The sequence below is a fragment of the Hordeum vulgare genome, chromosome 5H, assembly GCF_904849725.1.
Source record: "Hordeum vulgare subsp. vulgare chromosome 5H, MorexV3_pseudomolecules_assembly, whole genome shotgun sequence".
NCBI lineage: Eukaryota > Viridiplantae > Streptophyta > Magnoliopsida > Poales > Poaceae > Hordeum > Hordeum vulgare.
The window spans coordinates 537,060,580-537,082,827 of NC_058522.1; the positions used below are offsets into that span (position 1 = coordinate 537,060,580).

Consider the following 22,248-nt stretch of genomic DNA (forward strand, 5'->3'; position numbering starts at 1 on the left):
AGTGCCGTGCAACTTTCGCCGGTGCACAAAACCCACCATTAGCCTCCCTCAAAACAGCCACCATACCTACCTACTATGGCTTTTCCAAAGTAATTCCGAGATATATTGCCATGCAACTACCACCATGACATGTGCCATCACGTCTACATTGCCATTGCATGATCATAAGATAGCTAGCATGATGTTTCCATTAATGTCTATGCCATGCTAGATCATTGCCACGGTACACTACCGAAGGCATTCCATATAGAGTCATCGTTGCTCTAAGTTTTGAGTTGAAAGTGTGATGATCATCATTGATGGAGCATTGTCCCATGTGAGGAAATAAAAGAGGCCAAATAAGCCCACCAAAAAAAAATTAAAGAGGCCAAAGAGCCCATCAAAAAAATAAAAATAAAAAAAATGAGAGAAAAAGAGAGAAGGGACAATGTTACCACTTTTCCACACTTGTGCATATTAAGCACCATGATATTCATGATTGAGAGTCTCTCGTTTTGTCACTACCATATAGCTAGTGGGAAATTTTCATTATATAACTTGGCTTGTATATTCCAATGATAGGCTTCCTCAAAATTGCCTTAGGTCTTCGTGAGCAAGCAAGTTGGATGCACACCCACTAGTTTTTCTTTAAGAGCTTTCACATACTCTTAGCTCTAGTGCATCATTTGTATGGCAATCCCTACTCATTCACATTGATATCTATTGATGAACATCTCCAGGGCTCATTGATATGCTTAGTTAATGTGATTATCTTCTCCTTTTTTGTCTTGCAACCTCCACCACACTCCACACCATCTATAGTGCTAAAACCATGGCTCACGCTTATGTATTGCGTGAAAGTTGAAAAGGTTTGAGAAAGTAAAGGTGTGAAACAATTACTTGGCCAATACCGGGGTTGTGCATGATTTAAATTCGTTGTGCAATGATGATAGAGCATAGCCAGACTATATGCTTTTGTAGGGATAACTTTCTTTTGGCCTTGTTATTTTGAAAGTTCATGATTACCTTGCTAGTTTTCTTGAATTATTATTGTTTCCACGTCAATAGCAAACTATTGTTTTGAATCTAATGGATCTGAACATTCACGTCACATAAGAGGAGTTACAAAGGACATCTATGCTAGGTAGCATGAAAGCATCAAAATTCATTCTTTATCACTTCCCTACTCGAGGACGAGCAGGAGTTAAGCTTGGGGATGCTTGATATGTCTCAAACGTATCTATAATTTTTGATGGTTTCATGCTGTTATCTTCTCATCTTTGGATGTTTTATGTATCTTTTATATCTTTTTTGGGACTAACTTATTAATTCAGTGCCAAGTGTCAGTTCCTGTTTTTTTGTGTTTCTGGCTCTTTTCAGATCTGATTTTGGAACGGAGTCCAAACGGAATAAAATCCCTGAAATGATTTTTTCCCGAACGAAAGAAGATCAAGGGGCTTGTGGGCCAAGCCAGGAGGTCTACATGGAGCCCACAAGCCCCCCATTTGCCACCAGGGCGGGAGGCGGTGGGCAGGCTTGTGGCCTCCCTGGCGCCCCCCTGACCTAGATCCTTCGCCTATATATTACCTAAAATACAGAACAAAATCAGGGGATCCATGAAAATACTTTTCCGCCGCTGCAAGCTTCCGTTTCCGCGAGATCTAATCTAGAGACCCTTCCCAGTGCCCTGCCGGAGGGGAGTTTGGAGTTGGAGGGCTTCTACGTACATCAACATCATCGCCCCTCCAATGACTCGTGAGTAGTTCACTTCAGACCTACGGGTCTGTAGTTAGTAGCTAGATGGCTTCTTCTCTCTCTTGGATCTTCAATACAAAGTTCTCCATGATCTTCATGGAGATCTCTCCGATGTAATCTTCTTTGGCGGTGTGTTTGTCGAGATCCGATGAATTGTGGATTTGTGATCAGATTATCTATGATATATATTTGAGTCTTTGCTGATTTCTTATTTGCATGATTTGATATCCTTGTAAGTCTCTCCGAGTCTTGGGTTTTGTTTGGCCAACTAAATCTATGATTTTTGCAATGGGAGAAGTGCTTGGTTTTGGGATCTTACCATGTGGTGACCTTTCCGAGTGACAGTAGGGGCAGCAAGGCACACATCATGTAGTTGCCATCAAGGGTAACAAGGTGGGCTCTGTCGTAGATATGAGATTGTCCATCTACATCATGTCATCTTGCTTAAGGTGTTACCCTGTTCTTTTGGACTTAATACACTAGATGCATGCTGGATAGCGGTCGACGTGTGGAGTAATAGTAGTAGATGCAGAAAGTATCGGTCTACATGTTTTGGACGTGATGCCTATAGATATAATCATTGCCATAGATGACGTCACGACTTTGCGCGATCCTATCAATTCCTCGACAGTAATTTGTTCACCCACCGTCTACTTGCTTTCATGAGAGAAGCCACTAGTAAACACTACGGCCCCCGCGTATATTCACACCTATCATTTCCACTTTCGCTTTTACTTTGCTTTTTTACTTTGTTGCTTTCAGTTCTCACTTGGCGAACAATCTATAAGGGATTGACAGCCCCTTCATAGCGTTGGGAGCAAGCTTTCTGTGTTTGTGTAGGCACTTGTGATACTCCTTCACTGGATCGATACCTTGGTTCTCAAAACTGAGGGAAATACTTACCACCGCTGCGCTACATCACCCTTTCCGCTTCGAGGGAACACCAACGCAAGGCTCCAAGGCCACGGGGGAAATCCTTTGCATATTTGCCTAGGAAGTCCCTTAAGGCGTAGCCGTAGCGAAAGGATTCCTGGTGCCGTCAACACACCTATTTCTGGCGCCGTTGGAAGGTCTTTTGTTCCAGTAGCAAGAAGTATTTCTGGCGCTGTTGCCAGGGAAGGATAGATCTATCCAAGTAGTTCTCACAAACTCATCTCCTGCATTTACTTTTTTCCCAGTTGCCTCTCGTTTTCCTCTCCCCCACTTCACATTTGCCGTTTTCATTTGTCTTTCTCCTTTGCAGTTTTCTTTTGCCTTTTGCCTTTTTGCCGTTTTCCTTTGCCGGTTTTCTTGCTTGCTTGTGTGCTTGTTTGTTTGTTGAAGTCATCATGGCTGAAAACACCAAACTTTGCGACTTCTCGAGTACCAATAATAATGATTTTACTAGTACTCCGATTGCTCCCGTCACTAGTGCGGAATCGTATGAAATCAACGCAGCTTTGCTGAATCTTGTTATGAAAGAGCAATTCTCTGGCCTTCCTAGTGAAGATGCCGCATCCCATCTCAATACCTTCATTGAGCTTTGTGATATGCAAAAGAAAAGAGATGTGGATAATGACGTGATTAAGTTGAAACTTTTTCCTTTCTCGTTGCGAGATCGCGCAAAAACTTGGTTTTCTTCTTTGCCTAAAAATAGTATCGATTCTTGGGATAAGTGCAAAGATGCTTACATATCCAAGTATTTTCCGCCGGCTAAGATCATCTCCTTACGTAACGATATCATGAATTTCAAGCAACTTGATCATGAACACGTTGCACAATCTTGGGAGAGGATGAAGCTTATGATTAGAAATTGTCCCACTCATGGCTTGAGTTTGTGGATGATTATACAAATCTTTTACGCTGGCTTGAATTTCGCTTCTCGCAATATCTTGGACTCCGCCTCAGGTGGAACGTTCATGGAAATCACATTAGGAGACGCTACAAAACTCCTAGACAATATCATGACCAACTACTCTCAGTGGCACACTGAAAGGTCACCTGCTAGCAAAAAGGTACACGCTATAGAAGAGATTAACTCGCTTAGTGCTAAGATGGACGAGTTGATGAATTTGGTTGCTAGTAGAAATGCTACTGTAGATCCTAATGACATGCCACTATCTTTTTTGATTGAGAGTAGCAATGTTAGTTTGGACGTGAATTTTGTTGGTAGGAACAATTTTGGCAACCACAATGCTTTTAGAGGAAACTATGTTCCTAGGCCTTTTCCTAGTAACTCCTCTAACAATTATGGCAATTCCTACAACAACACTTATGGAAATCACAACAAATTACCCTCTGATTTAGAGATTAATATCAAAGAGTTCATCAACTCTCAAAAGGTTTTCAATGCGTCCATAGAGGAAAAACTACTCAAAATTGACAATTTGGCTAAGAGCGTTGATAGGATGTCTTGTGATATTGATGCTTTGAAAGTTAGATGCGCTCCTCCCAAGGTCAACTTGGATGAAACTTTGAATGCTATGCGTGTCTCCATGAATGAGAGCAAAGAAAGAACCGCCCAAATTCGCGCTAGGCATGAATGGTTTAAAAGGGCGCGTTCTAGTGATGCAAATCACGAAGATCTTAAAGTGCTTGGTGTGTCTCCTCTTGAATCTTTGTTTTCGCGTGTCTAACCTATTGATGGAGGGGCTGGATATGAATCCACTTTGGTACTTGTGATAATCCTTCACTGGATCGATACCTTGGTTCTCAAAACTGAGGGTAATACTTACCACCGCTGCGCTACATCACCCTTTCCGCTTCGAGTGAACACCAACGCAAGGCTCCAAGGCCACGGGGGAAATCCTTTGCATATTTGCCTAGGAAGTCCCTTAAGGCGTAGCCGTAGCAGAAGGATTCCTGGTGCCGTCAACGCACCTATTTCTGGCGCCGTTGGAAGGTCTTTTGTTGCAGTAGCAGAAGTATTTCTGGCGCCGTTGCCGGGGAAGGAGAGATCTATCCAAGTAGGTCTCACAAACTCATCTCCTGCATTTACTTTTTTGCCAGTTGCCTCTCGTTTTCCTCTCCCCCACTTCACATTTGCCGTTTTCATTTGCCTTTCTCCTTTGCCGTTTTCTTTTGCCTTTTGCCTTTTTGCCGTTTTCTTTGCCGGTTTTCTTGCTTGCTTGTGTGCTTGTTTGTTTGTTGAAGTCATCATGGCTGAAAACACCAAACTTTGCGACTTCTCGAGTACCAATAATAATGATTTTATTAGTACTCCGATTGCTCCCGCCACTAGTGCGGAATCGTATGAAATCAACACAGCTTTGCTGAATCTTGTTATGAAAGAGCAATTCTCTGGCCTTCCTAGTGAAGATGCCACATCCCATCTCAATACCTTCATTGAGCTTTGTGATATGCAAAAGAAAAGAGATGTGGATAATGACCTGATTAACGAGAAACTTTTTCCTTTCACGTTGCGAGATCGCCCAAAAACTTGGTTTTCTTCTTTGCCTAAAAATAGTATCGATTCTTGGGATAAGTGCAAAGATACTTACATATCCAAGTATTTCCCGCCGGCTAAGATCATCTCCTTACGTAACGATATCATGAATTTCAAGCAACTTGATCATGAACATGTTGCACAATCTTGGGAGAGGATGAAGCTTATGATTAGAAATTGTCCCACTCATGGCTTGAGTTTATGGATGATTATACAAATCTTTTACGCTGGCTTGAAATTCGCTTCTCGCAATATCTTGGACTCCGCCTCAGGTGGAACGTTCATGGAAATCACATTAGGAGACGCTACAAAACTCCTACACAATATCATGACCAACTACTCTCAGTGGCACACTGAAAGGTCACCTGCTAGCAAAAGGGTACACGCTATAGAAGAGATTAACTCGCTTAGTGCTAAGATGGACGAGTTGATGAATTTGGTTGCTAGTAGAAATGCTACTGTAGATCCTAATGATATGCCACTATCTTCTTTGATTGAGAGTAGCAACGCTAGTTTGGACGTGAATTTTGTTGGTAGGAACAATTTTGGCAACAACAATGCTTTTAGAGGAAACTATGTTCCTAGGCTTTTTCCTAGTAACTCCTCTAACAATTATGGCAATTCCTACAACAACACTTATGGAAATCACAACAAATTACCCTCTGATTCAGAGATTAATATCAAAGAGTTCATCAACTCTCAAAAGGTTTTCAATGCGTCCATAGAGGAAAAACTACTCAAAATTGACGATTTGGCTAAGAGCGTTGATAGGATGTCTTGTGATATTGATGCTTTGAAAGTTAGATGCGCTCCTCCCAAGGTAAACTTGGATGAAACTTTGAAAGCTATGCGTGTCTCCATGAATGAGAGCAAAGAAAGAACCGCCCAAATTCGCGCTAGGCATGAATGGTTTAAAAGGGCGCGTTCTAGTGATGCAAATCACGAAGATCTTAAAGTGCTTAGTGTTTCTCCTCTTGAATCTTTGCTTTCGTGTGTCAAACCTATTGATGGAGGGGCTGGATATGAATCCACTTTTGTACTTGTGATACTCCTTCACTGGATCGATACCTTGGTTCTCAAAACTGAGGGTAATACTTACCACCGCTGCGCTACATCACCCTTTCCGCTTCGAGGGAACACCAACGCAAGGCTCCAAGGCCACGGGGGAAATCCTTTGCATATTTGCCTAGGAAGTCCCTTAAGGCGTAGCCGTAGCGGAAGGATTCCTGGTGCCGTCAACGCACCTATTTCTGGCGCCGTTGGAAGGTCTTTTGTTGCAGTAGCAGAAGTATTTCTGGCGCCGTTGCCGGGGAAGGAGAGATCTATCCCAGTAGGTCTCACAAACTCATCTCGTGCATTTACTGTTTTGCCAGTTGCCTCTCGTTTTCCTCGCCCCCACTTCACATTTGCCGTTTTCATTTGCCTTTCTCCTTTGTCGTTTTCTTTTGCCTTTTGCCTTTTTGCCGTTTTCCTTTGCCGGTTTTCTTGCTTGCTTGTGTGCTTGTTTGTTTGTTGAAGTCATCATGGCTGAAAACTCCAAACTTTGCGACATCTCGAGTACCAATAATAATGATTTTATTAGTACTCCGATTGCTCCCGCCACTAGTGCGGAATCGTATGAAATCAACACAGCTTTGCTTAATCTTGTTATGAAAGAGCAATTCTCTGGCCTTCCTAGTGAAGATGTCGCATCCCATCTCAATACCTTCATTGAGCTTTGTGATATGCAAAAGAAAAGAGATGTGGATAATGACGTGATTAAGTAGAAACTTTTTCCTTTCTTGTTGCGAGATCGCCCAAAAACTTGGTTTTCTTCTTTGCCTAAAAATAGTATCGATTCTTGGGATAAGTGCAAAGATGCTTACATATCCAAGTATTTTCCGCCGGCTAAGATCATCTCCTTACGTAACGATATCATGAATTTCAAGCAACTTGATCATGAACACGTTGCACAATCTTGGGAGAGGATGAAGCTTAGGATTAGAAATTGTCCCACTCATGGCTTGAGTTTGTGGATGATTATACAAATCTTTTACGCTGGCTTGAAATTCACTTCTCGCAATATCTTGGACTCCGCCTCAGGTGGAACGTTCATGGAAATCACATTAGGAGACGCTACAAAACTCCTACACAATATCATGACCAACTACTCTCAGTGGCACACTGAAAGGTCACCTGCTAGCAAAAAGGTACACGCTATAGAAGAGATTAACTCGCTTAGTGCTAAGATGGACGAGTTGATGAATTTGGTTGCTAGTAGAAATGCTACTGTAGATCCTAATGACATGCCACTATCTTTTTTGATTGAGAGTAGCAATGTTAGTTTGGACGTGAATTTTGTTGGTAGGAACAATTTTGGCAACCACAATGCTTTTAGAGGAAACTATGTTCCTAGGCCTTTTCCTAGTAACTCCTCTAACAATTATGGCAATTCCTACAACAACACTTATGGAAATCACAACAAATTACCCTCTTATTTAGAGAGTAATATCAAAGAGTTCATCAACTCTCAAAAGGTTTTCAATGCGTCCATAGAGGAAAAATTACTCAAAATTGACGATTTGGCTAAGAGCGTTGATAGGATGTCTTGTGATGTTGATGCTTTGAAAGTTAGATGCGCTCCTCCCAAGGTCAACTTGGATGAAACTTTGAAAGCTATGCGTGTCTCCATGAATGAGAGCAAAGAAAGAACCGCCCAAATTCGCGCTAGGCATGAATGGTTTAAAAGGGCGCATTCTAGTGATGCAAATCACGAAGATCTTAAAGTGTTTGGTGTGTCTCCTCTTGAATCTTTGTTTTCGCGTGTCAAACCTATTGATGGAGGGGCTGGATATGAATCCACTTTGGTACTTGTGATACTCCTTCACTGGATCGATACCTTGGTTCTCAAAACTGAGGGTAATACTTACCACCGCTGCGCTACATCACCCTTTCCGCTTCGAGGGAACACCAACGCAAGGCTCCAAGGCCACGGGGTAAAACCTTTGCATATTTGCCTAGGAAGTCCCTTAAGGCATAGCCGTAGCAGAAGGATTCCTGGTGCCGTCAACACACCTATTTCTGGAGCCGTTGGAAGGTCTTTTGTTGCAGTAGCAGAAGTATTTCTGGCGCCGTTGCCGGGGAAGGAGAGATCTATCCAAGTAGGTCTCACAAACTCATCTCCTGCATTTACTTTTTTGCCAGTTGCCTCTCGTTTTCCTCTCCCCCACTTCACATTTGCCGTTTTCATTTGCCTTTCTCCTTTGCCGTTTTCTTTTGCCTTTTGCCTTTTTGCCGTTTTCCTTTGCCGGTTTTCTTGCTTGCTTGTGTGTTTGTTTGTTTGTTGAAGTCATCATGGCTGAAAACTCCAAACTTTGCGACTTCTCGAGTACCAATAATAATGATTTTATTAGTACTCCGATTGCTCCCGCCACTAGTGCGGAATCGTATGAAATCAACGCAGCTTTGCTGAATCTTGTTATGAAAGAGCAATTCTCTGGCCTTCCTAGTGAAGATGCCGCATCCCATCTCAATACCTTCATTGAGCTTTGTGATATGCAAAAGAAAAGAGACGTGGATAATGACATGATTAAGTAGAAACTTTTTCCTTTCTTGTTGCGAGATCGCCCAAAAACTTGGTTTTCTTCTTTGCCTAAAAATAGTATCAATTCTTGGGATAAGTGCAAAGATGCTTACATATCCAAGTATTTTCCGCCGGCTAAGATCATCTCCTTACGTAACGATATCATGAATTTCAAGCAACTTGATCATGAACACGTTGCACAATCTTGGGAGAGGATGAAGCTTATGATTAGAAATTGTCCCACTCATGGCTTGAGTTTGTGGATGATTATACAAATCTTTTACGCTGGCTTTAAATTCACTTCTCGCAATATCTTGGACTCCGCCTCAGGTGGAACGTTCATGGAAATCACATTAGGAGACGCTAAAAAACTCCTAGACAATATCATGACCAACTACTCTCAGTGGCACACTGAAAGGTCACCTGCTAGCAAAAAGGTACACGCTATAGAAGAGATTAACTCGCTTAGTGCTAAGATGGACGAGTTGATGAATTTGGTTGCTAGTAGAAATGCTACTGTAGATCCTAATGACATGCCACTATCTTTTTGGATTGAGAGTAGCAATGTTAGTTTGGACGTGAATTTTGTTGGTAGGAACAATTTTGGCAACCACAATGCTTTTAGAGGAAACTATGTTCCTAGGCCTTTTCCTAGTAACTCCTCTAACAATTATGGCAATTCCTACAACAACACTTATGGAAATCACAACAAATTACCCTCTGATTTAGAGAGTAATATCAAAGAGTTCATCAACTCTCAAAAGGTTTTCAATGCGTCCATAGAGGAAAAATTACTCAAAACTGACGATTTGGCTAAGAGCGTTGATAGGATGTCTTGTGATGTTGATGCTTTGAAAGTTAGATGCGCTCCTCCCAAGGTCAACTTGGATGAAACTTTGAAAGCTATGCGTGTCTCCATGAATGAGAGCAAAGAAAGAACCGCCCAAATTCGCGCTAGGCATGAATGGTTTAAAAGGGCGCGTTCTAGTGATGCAAATCACGAAGATCTGAAAGTGTTTGGTGTGTCTCCTCTTGAATCTTTGTTTTCGCATGTCAAACCTATTGATGGAGGGGCTGGATATGAATCCACTTTGGTACTTGTGATACTCCTTCACTGGATCGATACCTTGGTTCTCAAAACTGAGGGTAATACTTACCACCGCTGCGCTACATCACCCTTTCCGCTTCGAGGGAACACCAACGCAAGGCTCCAAGGCCACGGGGTAAATCCTTTGCATATTTGCCTAGAAAGTCCCTTAAGGCGTAGCCGTAGCAGAAGGATTCCTGGTGCCGTCAACACACCTATTTCTGGCGCCGTTGGAAGGTCTTTTGTTGCAGTAGCAGAAGTATTTCTGGCGCCGTTGCCGGGGAAGGAGAGATCTATCCAAGTAGGTCTCACAAACTCATCTCCTGCATTTACTTTTTTGCCAGTTGCCTCTCGTTTTCCTCTCCCCCACTTCACATTTGTCGTTTTCATTTGCCTTTCTCCTTTGTCGTTTTCTTTTGCCTTTTGCCTTTTTGCCGTTTTCCTTTGCCGGTTTTCTTGCTTGCTTGTGTGCTTGTTTGTTTGTTGAAGTCATCATGGCTGAAAACACCAAACTTTGCGACTTCTCGAGTACCAATAATAATGATTTTATTAGTACTTCGATTGCTCCCGCCACTAGTGCGGAATCGTATGAAATCAACACAGCTTTGCTGAATCTTGTTATGAAAGAACAATTCTCTGGCCTTCCTAGTGAAGATGTCGCATCCCATCTCAATACCTTCATTGAGCTTTGTGATATGCAAAAGAAAAGAGATGTGGATAATGACGTGATTAAGTTGAAACTTTTTCCTTTCTTGTTGCGAGATCGCGCAAAAACTTGGTTTTCTTCTTTGCCTAAAAATAGCATCGATTCTTGGGATAAGTGCAAAGATGCTTACATATCCAAGTATTTTCCGCCAGTTAAGATCATCTCCTTATGTAACGATATCATGAATTTCAAGCAACTTGATCATGAACACGTTGCACAATCTTGGGAGAGGATGAACCTTATGATTAGAAATTGTCCCACTCATGGCTTGAGTTTGTGGATGATTATACAAATCTTTTATGTTGGCTTGAAATTCGCTTCTCGCAATATCTTGGACTCCGCCTCATGTGGAACGTTCATGGAAATCATGTTAGGAGACGCTACAAAACTCCTAGATAATATCATGACCAACTACTCTCAGTGGCACACTTAAAGGTCACCTGCTAGCAAAAAGGTACATGCTATAGAAGAGATTAACTTGCTTAGTGCTAAGATGGACGAGTTGATGAATTTGGTTGCTAGTAGAAATGCTACTATAGATCCTAATGACATGCCACTATCTTTTTTGATTGAGAGTAGCAACGCTAGTTTGGACGTGAATTTGGTTGGTAGGAACAATTTTGGCAACAACAATGCTTTTAGAGGAAACTATGTTCCTAGGCCTTTTCCTAGTAACTTCTACAAAAACACTTATGGAAATCACAACAAATTACCCTCTGATTTAGAGAGTAATGTCAAAGAGTTTATCAACTCTCAAAAGGTTTTCAATGCGTCCATAGAGGAAAAACTACTCAAAATTGACGATTTGGCTAAGAGCGTTGATAGGATGTCTTGTGATGTTGATGCTTTGAAAGTTAGATGCGCCCCTCCCAAGGTAAACTTGGATGAAACTTTGAAAGCTATGCGTGTCTCCATGAATGAGAGCAAAGAAAGAACCGCCCAAATTCGCGCTAGGCATGAATGGTTTAAAAGGGCGCGTTCTAGTGATGCAAATCACGAAGATCTTAAAGTGCCTCGTGTGTATCCTCTTGAATCTTTGTTTTCGCGTGTCAAACCTATTGATGGAGGGGCTGGATATGAATCCACTTTGGTACTTGTGATACTCCTTCACTGGATCGATACCTTGGTTCTCAAAACTGAGGGTAATACTTAGCACCGCTGCGCTACATCATCCTTTCCGCTTCGAGGGAACACCAACGCAAGGCTCCAAGGCCACGGGGGAAATCCTTTGCATATTTTCCTAGCAAGTCCCTTAAGGCGTAGCCGTAGCAGAAGGATTCCTGGTGCCGTCAACACACCTACTTCTGGCGCCGTTGGAAGGTCTTTTGTTGTAGTAGCAGAAGTATTTCTGGCGCGTTGCCGGGGAAGGAGAGATCTATCAAGTAGGTCTCACAGACTCATCTCCTGCATTTACTTTTTTGCCAGTTGCCTCCCATTTTCCTCTCCCCCACTTCACATTTGCCGTTTTCATTTGCCTTTCTCCTTTGCCGTTTTCTTTTGCCTTTTGCCTTTTTGCCGTTTTCCTTTGCCGGTTTTCTTGCTTGCTTGTGTGTTTGTTTGTTTGTTGAAGTCATCATGGCTGAAAACACCAAACTTTGCAACTTCTCGAGTACCAATAATAATGATTTTATTAGTACTTCGATTGCTCCCGCCACTAGTGCGGAATCGTATGAAATCAACGCAGCTTTGATGAATCTTGTTATGAAAGAACAATTCTCTGGCCTTCCTAGTGAAGATGTCGCATCCCATCTCAATACCTTCATTGAGCTTTGTGATATGCAAAAGAAAAGAGATGTGGATAATGACGTGATTAAGTTGAAACTTTTTCCTTTCTCGTTGCGAGATCGCGCAAAAACTTGATTTTCTTCTTTGCCTAAAAACAGTATCGATTCTTGGGATAAGTGCAAAGATGCTTACATATCCAAGTATTTTCCGCCGGCTAAGATCATCTCCTTACGTAACGATATCATGAATTTCAAGCAACTTGATCATGAACACGTTGCACAATCTTGGGAGAGGATGAAGCTTATGATTAGAAATTGTCCCACTCATGGCTTGAGTTTGTGGATGATTATACAAATCTTTTACGCTGGCTTGAAATTCACTTCTCGCAATATCTTGGACTCTGCCTTAGGTGGAACGTTCATGGAAATCACATTAGGAGACGCTACAAAACTCCTAGACAATATCATGACCAACTACTCTCAGTGGCACACTGAAAGGTCACCTGCTAGCAAAAAGGTACACGCTATAGAAGAGATTAACTCGCTTAGTGCTAAGATGGACGAGTTGATGAATTTGGTTGCTAGTAGAAATGCTACTGTACATCCTAATGACATGCCACTATCTTTTTTGATTGAGAGTAGCAACGCTAGTTTGGACGTGAATTTTGTTGGTAGGAACAATTTTGGCAACAACAATGCTTTTAGAGGAAACTATGTTCCTAGGCCTTTTCCTAGTAACTCCTACAAAAACACTTATGGAAATCACAACAAATTACCCTCTGATTTAGAGAGTAATATCAAAGAGTTCATCAAGTCTCAAAAGGTTTTCAATGCGTCCATAGAGGAAAAACTACTCAAAATTGACGATTTGGCTAAGAGCGTTGATAGGATGTGTTGTGATATTGATGCTTTGAAAGTTAGATGCGCTCCTCCCAAGGTCAACTTGGATGAAACTTTGAAAGCTATGCGTGTCTCCATGAATGAGAGCAAAGAAAGAACCGCCCAAATTCGCGCTAGTCATGAATGGTTTAAAAGGGCGCGTTCTAGTGATGCAAATCACGAAGATCTTAAAGTGCCTGGTGTGTATCCTCTTGAATCTTGGTTTTCGCGTGTCAAACCTATTGATGGAGGGGCTGGATATGAATCCACTTTGGTACTTGTGATACTCCTTCACTGGATCGATACCTTGGTTCTCAAAACTGAGGGTAATACTTACCACCGCTGCGCTACATCATCCTTTCCGCTTCGAGGGAACACCAACGCAAGGCTCCAAGGCCATGGGGGATATCCTTTGCATATTTGCCTAGGAAGTACCTTAAGGCGTAGCCGTAGCAAAAGGATTCCTGGTGCCTTCAACACACCTATTTCTGGCGCCGTTGGAAGGTCTTTTGTTGTAGTAGCAGAAGTACTACAACTGGGACAGCGGTACTACCGCCAGCTCTAGCGGTACTACTGCTAGGGCCAGCGGTACTACCGCGAGGGCCAGCGGTACTACCGCTGACCATTGAAACAGTCATAACTTTCGCATACGAGCTCCGAATCGAGCAAACCCAAGCTTGTTGGATTTAGGACGACAGGAAATCTTAAGACCATGCAGATATGAAAATGCCAATGATATAGAGATGTGAGACCTCTATGAATGAAGAACCGGCAAAAACTCCAACATCGAAAACATCATAGTAGATGCATATGGACTCCGTTTTCGATGAACTCGAGCTTGTCATGAAGATGACCATAAGCTCTAAAAACTCACAAAGAGAAACACCAAATAAGAACCAAGAAGTATGATGCAAGTATGCAAATGGTTTGAGCTCTCAACGAACGATACGATCAAGCTACTCACTTGAGAGCCCCCCTTCACAATACAACATTCTATCCTAAAACAGAAAACCTATCAAGGGCAAACCTATACCTTGCACCTCGACCTCTTGAGCTAGATGATGATGATCTTGGCTTCCTCAAGATGGACCACCTTTCTTGATTTTGTTGGCTTTATGAAGGCTAGTTGATTGCTCCCCCATACTCACTATGGGTGAGCCACTCTTCAGCATATCTTCACAAGTCCATTGCCACCACAATGGACCGCAAGCTTCAAGCATGATATATTCGTGCTGATTCACTTGAACTTGCACACCGCAATCTTGATGACGATCACCACTTGACGTCATCCTTCATGGGTTGTATGAGATCTTTCTTTTGACGCAAGCCCATGGAAACACACCATACCATGGGATCACTTGATCCCTCTCGGTACATCTTGTACGCTTTGTGTGTTGATCATCTTGATTTACTCTTTGACTGAGATCTTGATCAACCTTGTGTCTCTATGACCATTCTTTGGATAATACCTTGAATACCATCTTGGTCATCATATAAACTCCTTGAACCCAATAGATGGACTTCAAGAAGTGCCTATGGACAAATCGTATAAATATAACTTAAGGCAACCATTAGTCCATAGGAATTATCATCAATTACCAAAACCACATATGGAAATATATGCTCTAACATAATCGTTTATTTTCCATGCTATAATTGTATTGATTGGAAACTCAAATACAGGTGTGGATACATAGACAACACACTGTCCCTAGCTAGTGAGCCTCTAGTTGACTAGTTCGTTGATCAAAGACGGTCAAGGTTTCCTGGCCATAGGCAAGTGTTGTCACTTGATAACGGGATCACATCATTAGGAGAATCATGTGATGGACAAGACCCAAATTATATACGTAGCATATTGATCGTGTCATTTTATTGCAATTGTTTTCTGCGTGTCAAGTATTTGTTCCTATGACCATGAGATCATATAACTCACTGGCACCGGAGGAATACCTTGTGTGCATCAAACGTCACAACGTAACTGGGTGGCTATAAAGGTGCTCTACAGGTATCTCCGAAGGTGTCCGTTGAGTTAGTATGGATCAAGACTGGGATTTGTCACTTCGTGTGACGGAGAGGTATCTCGGGGCCCACTCGGTAATACAACATCATACACAAGCCTTGCAAACAATGTGACTAAGTGTAAGTCACGGGATCTTGTATTACGGAACGAGTAAAGAGACTTTCCTGTAACGAGATTGAAATAGGTATGCGGATACCGACGATCGAATCTCGGGCAAGTAACATACCGAAGGACAAAAGGAATGACATACGGGATTATATGAATCCTTGGCACTGACGTTCAACCGATAAGATCTTCGGAGAATATGTAGGATCCAATATGGGCATCCAGGTCCCGCTATTCGATATTGATCGAGGAGTGCCTCGGGGCATGTCTACATAGTTCTCGAACCCGCAGGGTCTGCACACTTAAGGTTCGATGATGTTTTAGTATAGTTGAGTTATATGTGTGGTTACCGAATGTTGTTCTGAGTCCCGGATGAGATCACAGACATCACGAGGGTTTCCAGAATAGTCCGGAAACGAAGATTGATATATAGGATGGTTTCATTTGGTTACCAGAAGGTTTTCGGGCATTACCGACATTGTACCGGGAGTGACGAATGAGTTCCGAAAGTTCATCGGGAGGGGGGCAACCCACCCAGGGGAAGCCCAATGGCCTTAGGGGTGGCGCACCAGCCCTTAGTGGGCTGGTGGGACAGTCCAAGAAGGCCTATGCGCCAAGAGAAGAAAACCAAAATAAAGAAAAAAATGGGAGGTGGGAAGGAAGAGAAGGACTCCACTTTCCAATCCTAATTGGAGTAGGAATCCTCCTCTCCTCCTGGCCGGGGCACCCTTGAGGGCTTGGCCCTCAAGGCAAGCCTCCTCCCCCTCCCTCCTATATATAGTGGTGATTTAGGGCTGATTTGAGACAACTTTTGCCACGTGCAACTCAGATCTAGACACCATAGTTCTTCCTCTAGGTCGTATTTCTACGGAGTTCGGGCGGAGCCCTGCAGGAGTAGATCATCACCACCACCGGAGAACTCATCTACTTCTCTGTCTTGCTTGTTGTATCAAGAAGGCCGAGATCATCGTCGAGCTGTACGTGTGCTGAACGCGGACGTGCCGTCCGTTTGGCACTAGATCGGAACGGATCGTGGGACGGATCGCGGGACGGTTCGTAGGACGGTTCGTGGGGTGGATCGAGGGACGTGAGGACGTTCCACTACTTCAACCGCGTTTCTTAACGCTTCCTGCTGTACGATCTACAAGGGTACGTAGATCCAAATCTCCTCTCGTAGATAGACATCACCATGATAGGTCTTCATGTGCGTAGGAATTTTTTTGTTTCCCATGCAACGTTCACCAACATATCCTTGATCAACTGGCTAGCCAACTAGAGGCTTGCTAGGGACATTGCTTTGTCTATGTATCCACACATGTATCTAAGTTTTCATTCAATACAATTATAGCATGGCTAATAAACGATTATCTTGTAACAGGAAATATAATTATAACTATTTTATCATTGCTTTTAGGGCATATTTCCAACAATAGCTGCCCAGCAGAACGCACCAACAGATGAACAACCACCATGTAAAGGTTTCTAGAGAAATATGCATTGGAATAGGAGTCAATACTATCTTCAAGGAAATTAGGATTCAACCGTCCCCACTCATACGTGAACTAATTGCCACCAACTTGTAGGTTGCTCCTATGTTGTTGACCATTTGTCTTGTGTAACAACAGAACAAAATGCAATGACTCCTATGAGAAGGCAAGAAACTGCAACAACAGGTTTGTAACAGTTGCACTTGAGGATGAAAATCCAGTGAGATTGATATCAGTAGTGAGTGGTAGATGAGCGAGATAGATAGTAAAATCAACGCACTCCATGTTTGCCATTCCACTAGCATTGGGTAGTACATCATGCTGAAAACAACTGAAGGGTTCCTGGAGTGAAAACAAATCACAATAATAAACTCGAAGAGAGACCACACATCTGAGCGGGACACAACAATCCCATAACTAAACCATGAAACCTCATGTGGCTAACCTAAATATAAGTTTTTTAAGATGTTTCACTAGAAGACTACATACGGATGTATATAGACATATTTTAGAATATAGATTCATTCATTTTGCTCCGTATGTAGTCATTTAATGAAATCCCTAAAAAGACTTATATTATGGAACGGAGGGAGTATATCAGAACATGGCTCCCCAGCGTAGCAGACATCTGAACAATACATTAAAGTCGACCATGGTCTTGGTCTGAAATAGTATCCTGTGTATCTCATACGCGAACGAAATGAGTTCTGTTGTGCACTTTGCAAACACCACCAGAATTCTCTCATGAGATTTGGATCACTAGACCTAGAGGTACTAGACTGAGATTCCACTTTTCGTAGCGCTGACCATAATTGCAGTGTGTGACAATTGCTTGAAAATGACAAGCACAGTAGTTTCAGGTGCACACTTTGGCAACATCTCAAGGATCCCATCAGAGAATTTGGAACACCATCAAAATGATGCATCACATAAATAATTTTAGGGCATGTGTACCTCAGTTGTGCGCCTTCATGCAAACAATCAAACGACGGACATGGGTATGGTCTCGACATACAAGAAATCAGATAATTTGTGTGTATAGCAAATGTTCCATGGCAATAAATCCACTCAACCTCTATCACATTGAAACATGCAAAGATACTTCTCAAAGATAGCAGGGCATGTACCACCGAAGAAGACCCACAAATAGCTTACCCGCGCACTTGTATGATAAACATTTTCCCAAAACTGGGTCAATTCCCAAAGAAATTCAGTGAGGTGTCTACGCTCTGAATTACTTCTCTTAGAGCATGTCTAGTAGAACCCTCAAACCCTCAAACCCTTAAAGCAGTTTTAAGGGTTGAGAAGTGCCAGTTTTTGGCACTTTTAAGGGTTAAAAAACAGGGGCAAAGACTAGAACCCTCAAACCCAACCCTTAAACTGCTTTAAGGGTTGGATTTGAGGGTTCTAGTCTTTGCCTCAACCGCAACCTTTAAAACTGTCATTTCATATATCACACATTTCATCACATTTCATCATATGACATAGCACAAATTCATTAATCTCTTTGTATCTTCCTTGTTTGGTGTCCGAAGATACTGCTCACCATACAACCGGATGACCAACTTGGCAAACCTACAGGCGGACTCCGTGGTTGTATCTTGCCCAATGCGAAGATACTCGTCGGTATAATCCGCGGGTATGCCATAAGCGAGTACCCGCATTGCTGCCGATATCTTTTGATATGCACTAAACCCCATGATACCGGCGGCGGATCTACGATGTTTAAAGTAATAGGAGGCAGCCTCACAATCGGTGACAATCTTCACAAAAAAACTACGACACATTTGGTACCTTCTGCGGAAGAGACGAGGAGGGTATGTAGGTACCTCCGCAAAGTACTCTTGCATCAAATGCCCGTGTCCGAGAGCGCGGTTCCGGTAGATGGTGAGTCGCCCCATCTTCGACCCTCTCCTCTGATCCATAAGCTTCACGCGGTCTTCAAACGCTTGCACGTCGACGAGGAGACTCATTATCTCGACGTCGTCGTCTTGCAACAACTCCTCAATGTCCGAATCGTCGGATGACGACCAATCCGACGAATCGGACAATGAGTCCATGTCGTCGTTGTTCACCTCCATCTACATACCGAGTGGCAACAATTGTGAGTGCCAATGAAGCAAAAATTAAAAACTGAAAAATAAAAAAAAATCTCAACTTTGGGAGCCGGGTGCCGGCGTCGAGCGGGGCAGGGACGCGTTGGGGGCCGGCGTCGAGCGGGGCGGGGACGTGTCGGGGGCCGGCGTCGAGCAGGGCGGGGACGCGGGCGGGCAGCCGAGGTGGGGCGCGGGCGGGCCGGGCGACCGGGGCGGGGCGCGGAGGGGCGGCCGGTCGGGGCGGGGCGCGGAGGGGCGGGGGGTGGGCGGCGTCGATGCGGAGGGGCGGGGCGCGGAGGGGCGGCGGGCGGCGGGGGCGCGGAGGGCCGGCGGGCTGGCGGCGGCAGCGGCGTGATCAGGGGAGGGCGCGGCGCGGGGATGAAACTTCCCTCCCGCGCGAGGGTGGAAGAGGAGTGCGGGTTGGGGCGTGTTTTTCCTCCCGACCCTCACTTCTACAGGTTGGGAAAATGTTTGAGGGTTGGACCTCTAATTTTTTTTACGGGTTTGAGGGTTTAGGGGTTCTAGTCTACGGCTTTTTTCGACGAAAACTGTAAAAAAACAGTTATTTTTAGGGGTTTGAGGGTTTGAGGGCTCTACTAGACTTGCTCTTAGTGCATCTGAATCCTGGAATAAGGCTTGGTGGAATAATTAGTTGCAGCTCAAGCAGAAGGAGCTTACTCCCTGCCATTGGGATGCCAAAGCATATGCAACATTTGTAAGTGAATGTGTTGCACTCCCCAACATCATATTGGCTTCTCCACTTCTGACCCAAGTCTATAGCTGCCCAGCAGAATGCACCAACAGATAAACAACCACCATGTAAAGGTTTCTAGAGAAATATGCATTGGAATAGGAGTCAATACTATCTTCAAGGAAATTAGGATTCAACCGTCCCCACTCATACGTGAACTAATTGCCACTAACTTATAGGTTGCTTCGATGTTGCTGACCATCTGTCTTGTGTAACAACAGAAAAAAATGCAATGACTCCTATGGGAAGGCAAGAAACTGCAACAACAGGTTTGTAACAGTTGCACTTGAGGATGAAAATCCAGTGAGATTGATATCAGTAGCGAGTGGTAGATGAGTGAGATAGATAGTAAAATCAACGCACTCCACGTTTGCCATTCCACTAGCATTGGGTAGTACATCATGCTGAAAACAAGTGAAGGGTTCCTCGAGTGAAAACAAATCACAACAATAAACTCGAAGAGAGACCACACATTTGAGCGGGACACAACAATCCCATAACTAAACCATGAAACCTCATGTGGCTAACTGTGTATATAAAAAATGGCTCCCCAGCGTAGCAGACATCTGAAAAATACATAAAAGTCGACCATGGTCTTGGTTTGGAAGAGTATCCCGTGTATCTCATTCGCGAACGAAATGGGTTGTGTTGTGCACTTTTCAAACACAACCAGAATTCTCTCATGAGATTTGGATCACTAGACCCAGAGGTGCTAGACTGAGATTCCACTTTTGGTAGCTCTAACCATAATTGCAGTGTGTGACAATTGCTTGAAAATGACGAGCACAGTAGTTTCAGGTGCACACTTTGGTGACATCTCAAGGATCCCACCAGAGAATTTGGAACATCATCAAAATGATGCATCACATAAATAATTTTAGGCCATGTGTACCTCAGTTGCGCGCCTTCATGCAAACAATCAAACGACGGACATGGGTATGGTCTCGACATACAAGAAATCAGATAATTTGTGTGTATAGCAAATGTTCCATGGCAATAAATCCACTCGACCTCTATCACATTGAAACATGCAAAGATACTTCTCAAAGATAGCAGGGCATGTACCACCGAAGAAGACCCACAAATAGCTTACCCGCGCACTTGTATGATAAACATTTTCCCAAAACTGGGTCAATTCCCAAAGAAATTCAGTGAGGTGTCTACGCTCTGAATTACTTCTCTTAGAGCATGTCTAGTAGAACCCTCAAACCCTCAAACCCTTAAAGCAGTTTTAAGGGTTGAGAAGTGCCAGTTTTTGGCAATTTTAAGGGTTAAAAAACAGGGGTAAAGACTAGAACCCTCAAACCCAACCCTTAAACTACTTTAAGGGTTGGATTTGAGGGTTCTAGTCTTTGCCTCAACCGCAACCTTTAAAACTGTCATTTCATATATCACACATTTCATCACATTTCATCATATGACATAGCACAAATTCCATTAATCTCTTTGTATCTTCCTTGTTTGGTGTCCGAAGATACTGCTCACCATAAAACCGGATGACCAACTTGGCAAACCTACTGGCGGACTCCGTGGTTGTATCTTGCCCAATGCGAAGATACTCGTCGGTATAATCCGCGGGTATGCCATAAGCGAGTAGCTGCATTGCCGCCGATATCTTTTGATATGTTCTAAACCCCATGATACCGGCGGTGGATCTACAATGTTTAAAGTAATAGGAGGCAGCCTCACAATCGGTGACAATCTTCACAAAAAAACTACGACACATTTGGTACCTTCTGCGGAAGAGACGAGGAGGGTCTATAGGTACCTCCGCAAAGTACTCTTGCATCAAATGCCCGTGTCCGAGAGCGCGGTTCCGGTAGATGGTGAGTCGCCCCATCTTCGACCCTCTCCTCTGATCCATAAGCTTCACGCGGTCTTCAAACGCTTGCACGTCGACGAGGAGGCTCATCATCTCGACGTCGTCGTCTTGCAACAACTCCTCAATGTCCGAATCGTCGGATGACGACCAATCCGACGAATCGGACAACGAGTCCATGTCGTCGTTGTTCACCTCCATCTACATACCGAGTGGCAACAATTGTGAGTGCCAATGAAGCAAAAATTAAAAACTAAAAAAAAATCTCAACTTCGGGAGCCGGGGGCCGACGTTGAGCGGGGCGGGGACGCATTGGGGGCCGGCGTCGTGCAGGGCGGGGACGCGTCGGGGGCCCGCGTTGAGCAGGGCGGGGACGCGGGCGGGCGGCGTCCGGGGCGGGGCGCGGAGGGGCGGCGGGCGGGCGGCCGGGGCGGGGCGAGGAGGGGCGGGGGGGGGGGGGGTGGGCGGCGTCGATGCGGAGGGGCGGGGCGCGGAGGGGCGGCGGGCGGGCGGCGGGCGTCGGGGGCGCGGAGGGGCGGCGGGCTGGCGACGGCGGCGGCGTGATCGGGGGAGGGCGCGGCGCGGGGATGAAACTTCCCTCCCGCGCGAGGGTGGAAGAGGAGTGCGGGTTGGGGCGAGTTTTTCCTCCCAACCCTCACTTCTACAGGTTGGGAAAATGTTTGAGGGTTGGACCTCTAGTTTTTTTTACGGGTTTGAGGGTTTAGGGGTTCTAGTCTACGGCCTTTTTTCGACGAAAACTGTAAAAAAACAGTTATTTTTAGGGGTTTGAGGGTTTGAGGGCTCTACTAGACTTGCTCTTAGTACATCTGAATCCTGGAATAAGGCTTGGT

General features: G+C 44.0%; 1 protein-coding gene across 1 annotated transcript in view; it reads right to left on the bottom strand.

The window, feature by feature from the left end:
• The window catches only part of LOC123397178 (protein JASON-like), a 63,512-nt gene extending 44,700 nt beyond the window's left edge, over positions 1-18,812 (bottom strand). The window contains exon 1 of the mRNA XM_045091827.1: positions 18,561-18,812. Within this exon, the coding sequence (XP_044947762.1) occupies positions 18,561-18,812 (252 nt within the window). The remainder of the gene's footprint in view (positions 1-18,560) is intronic.
• Between the last annotated feature and the right edge of the window lie 3,436 nt (positions 18,813-22,248).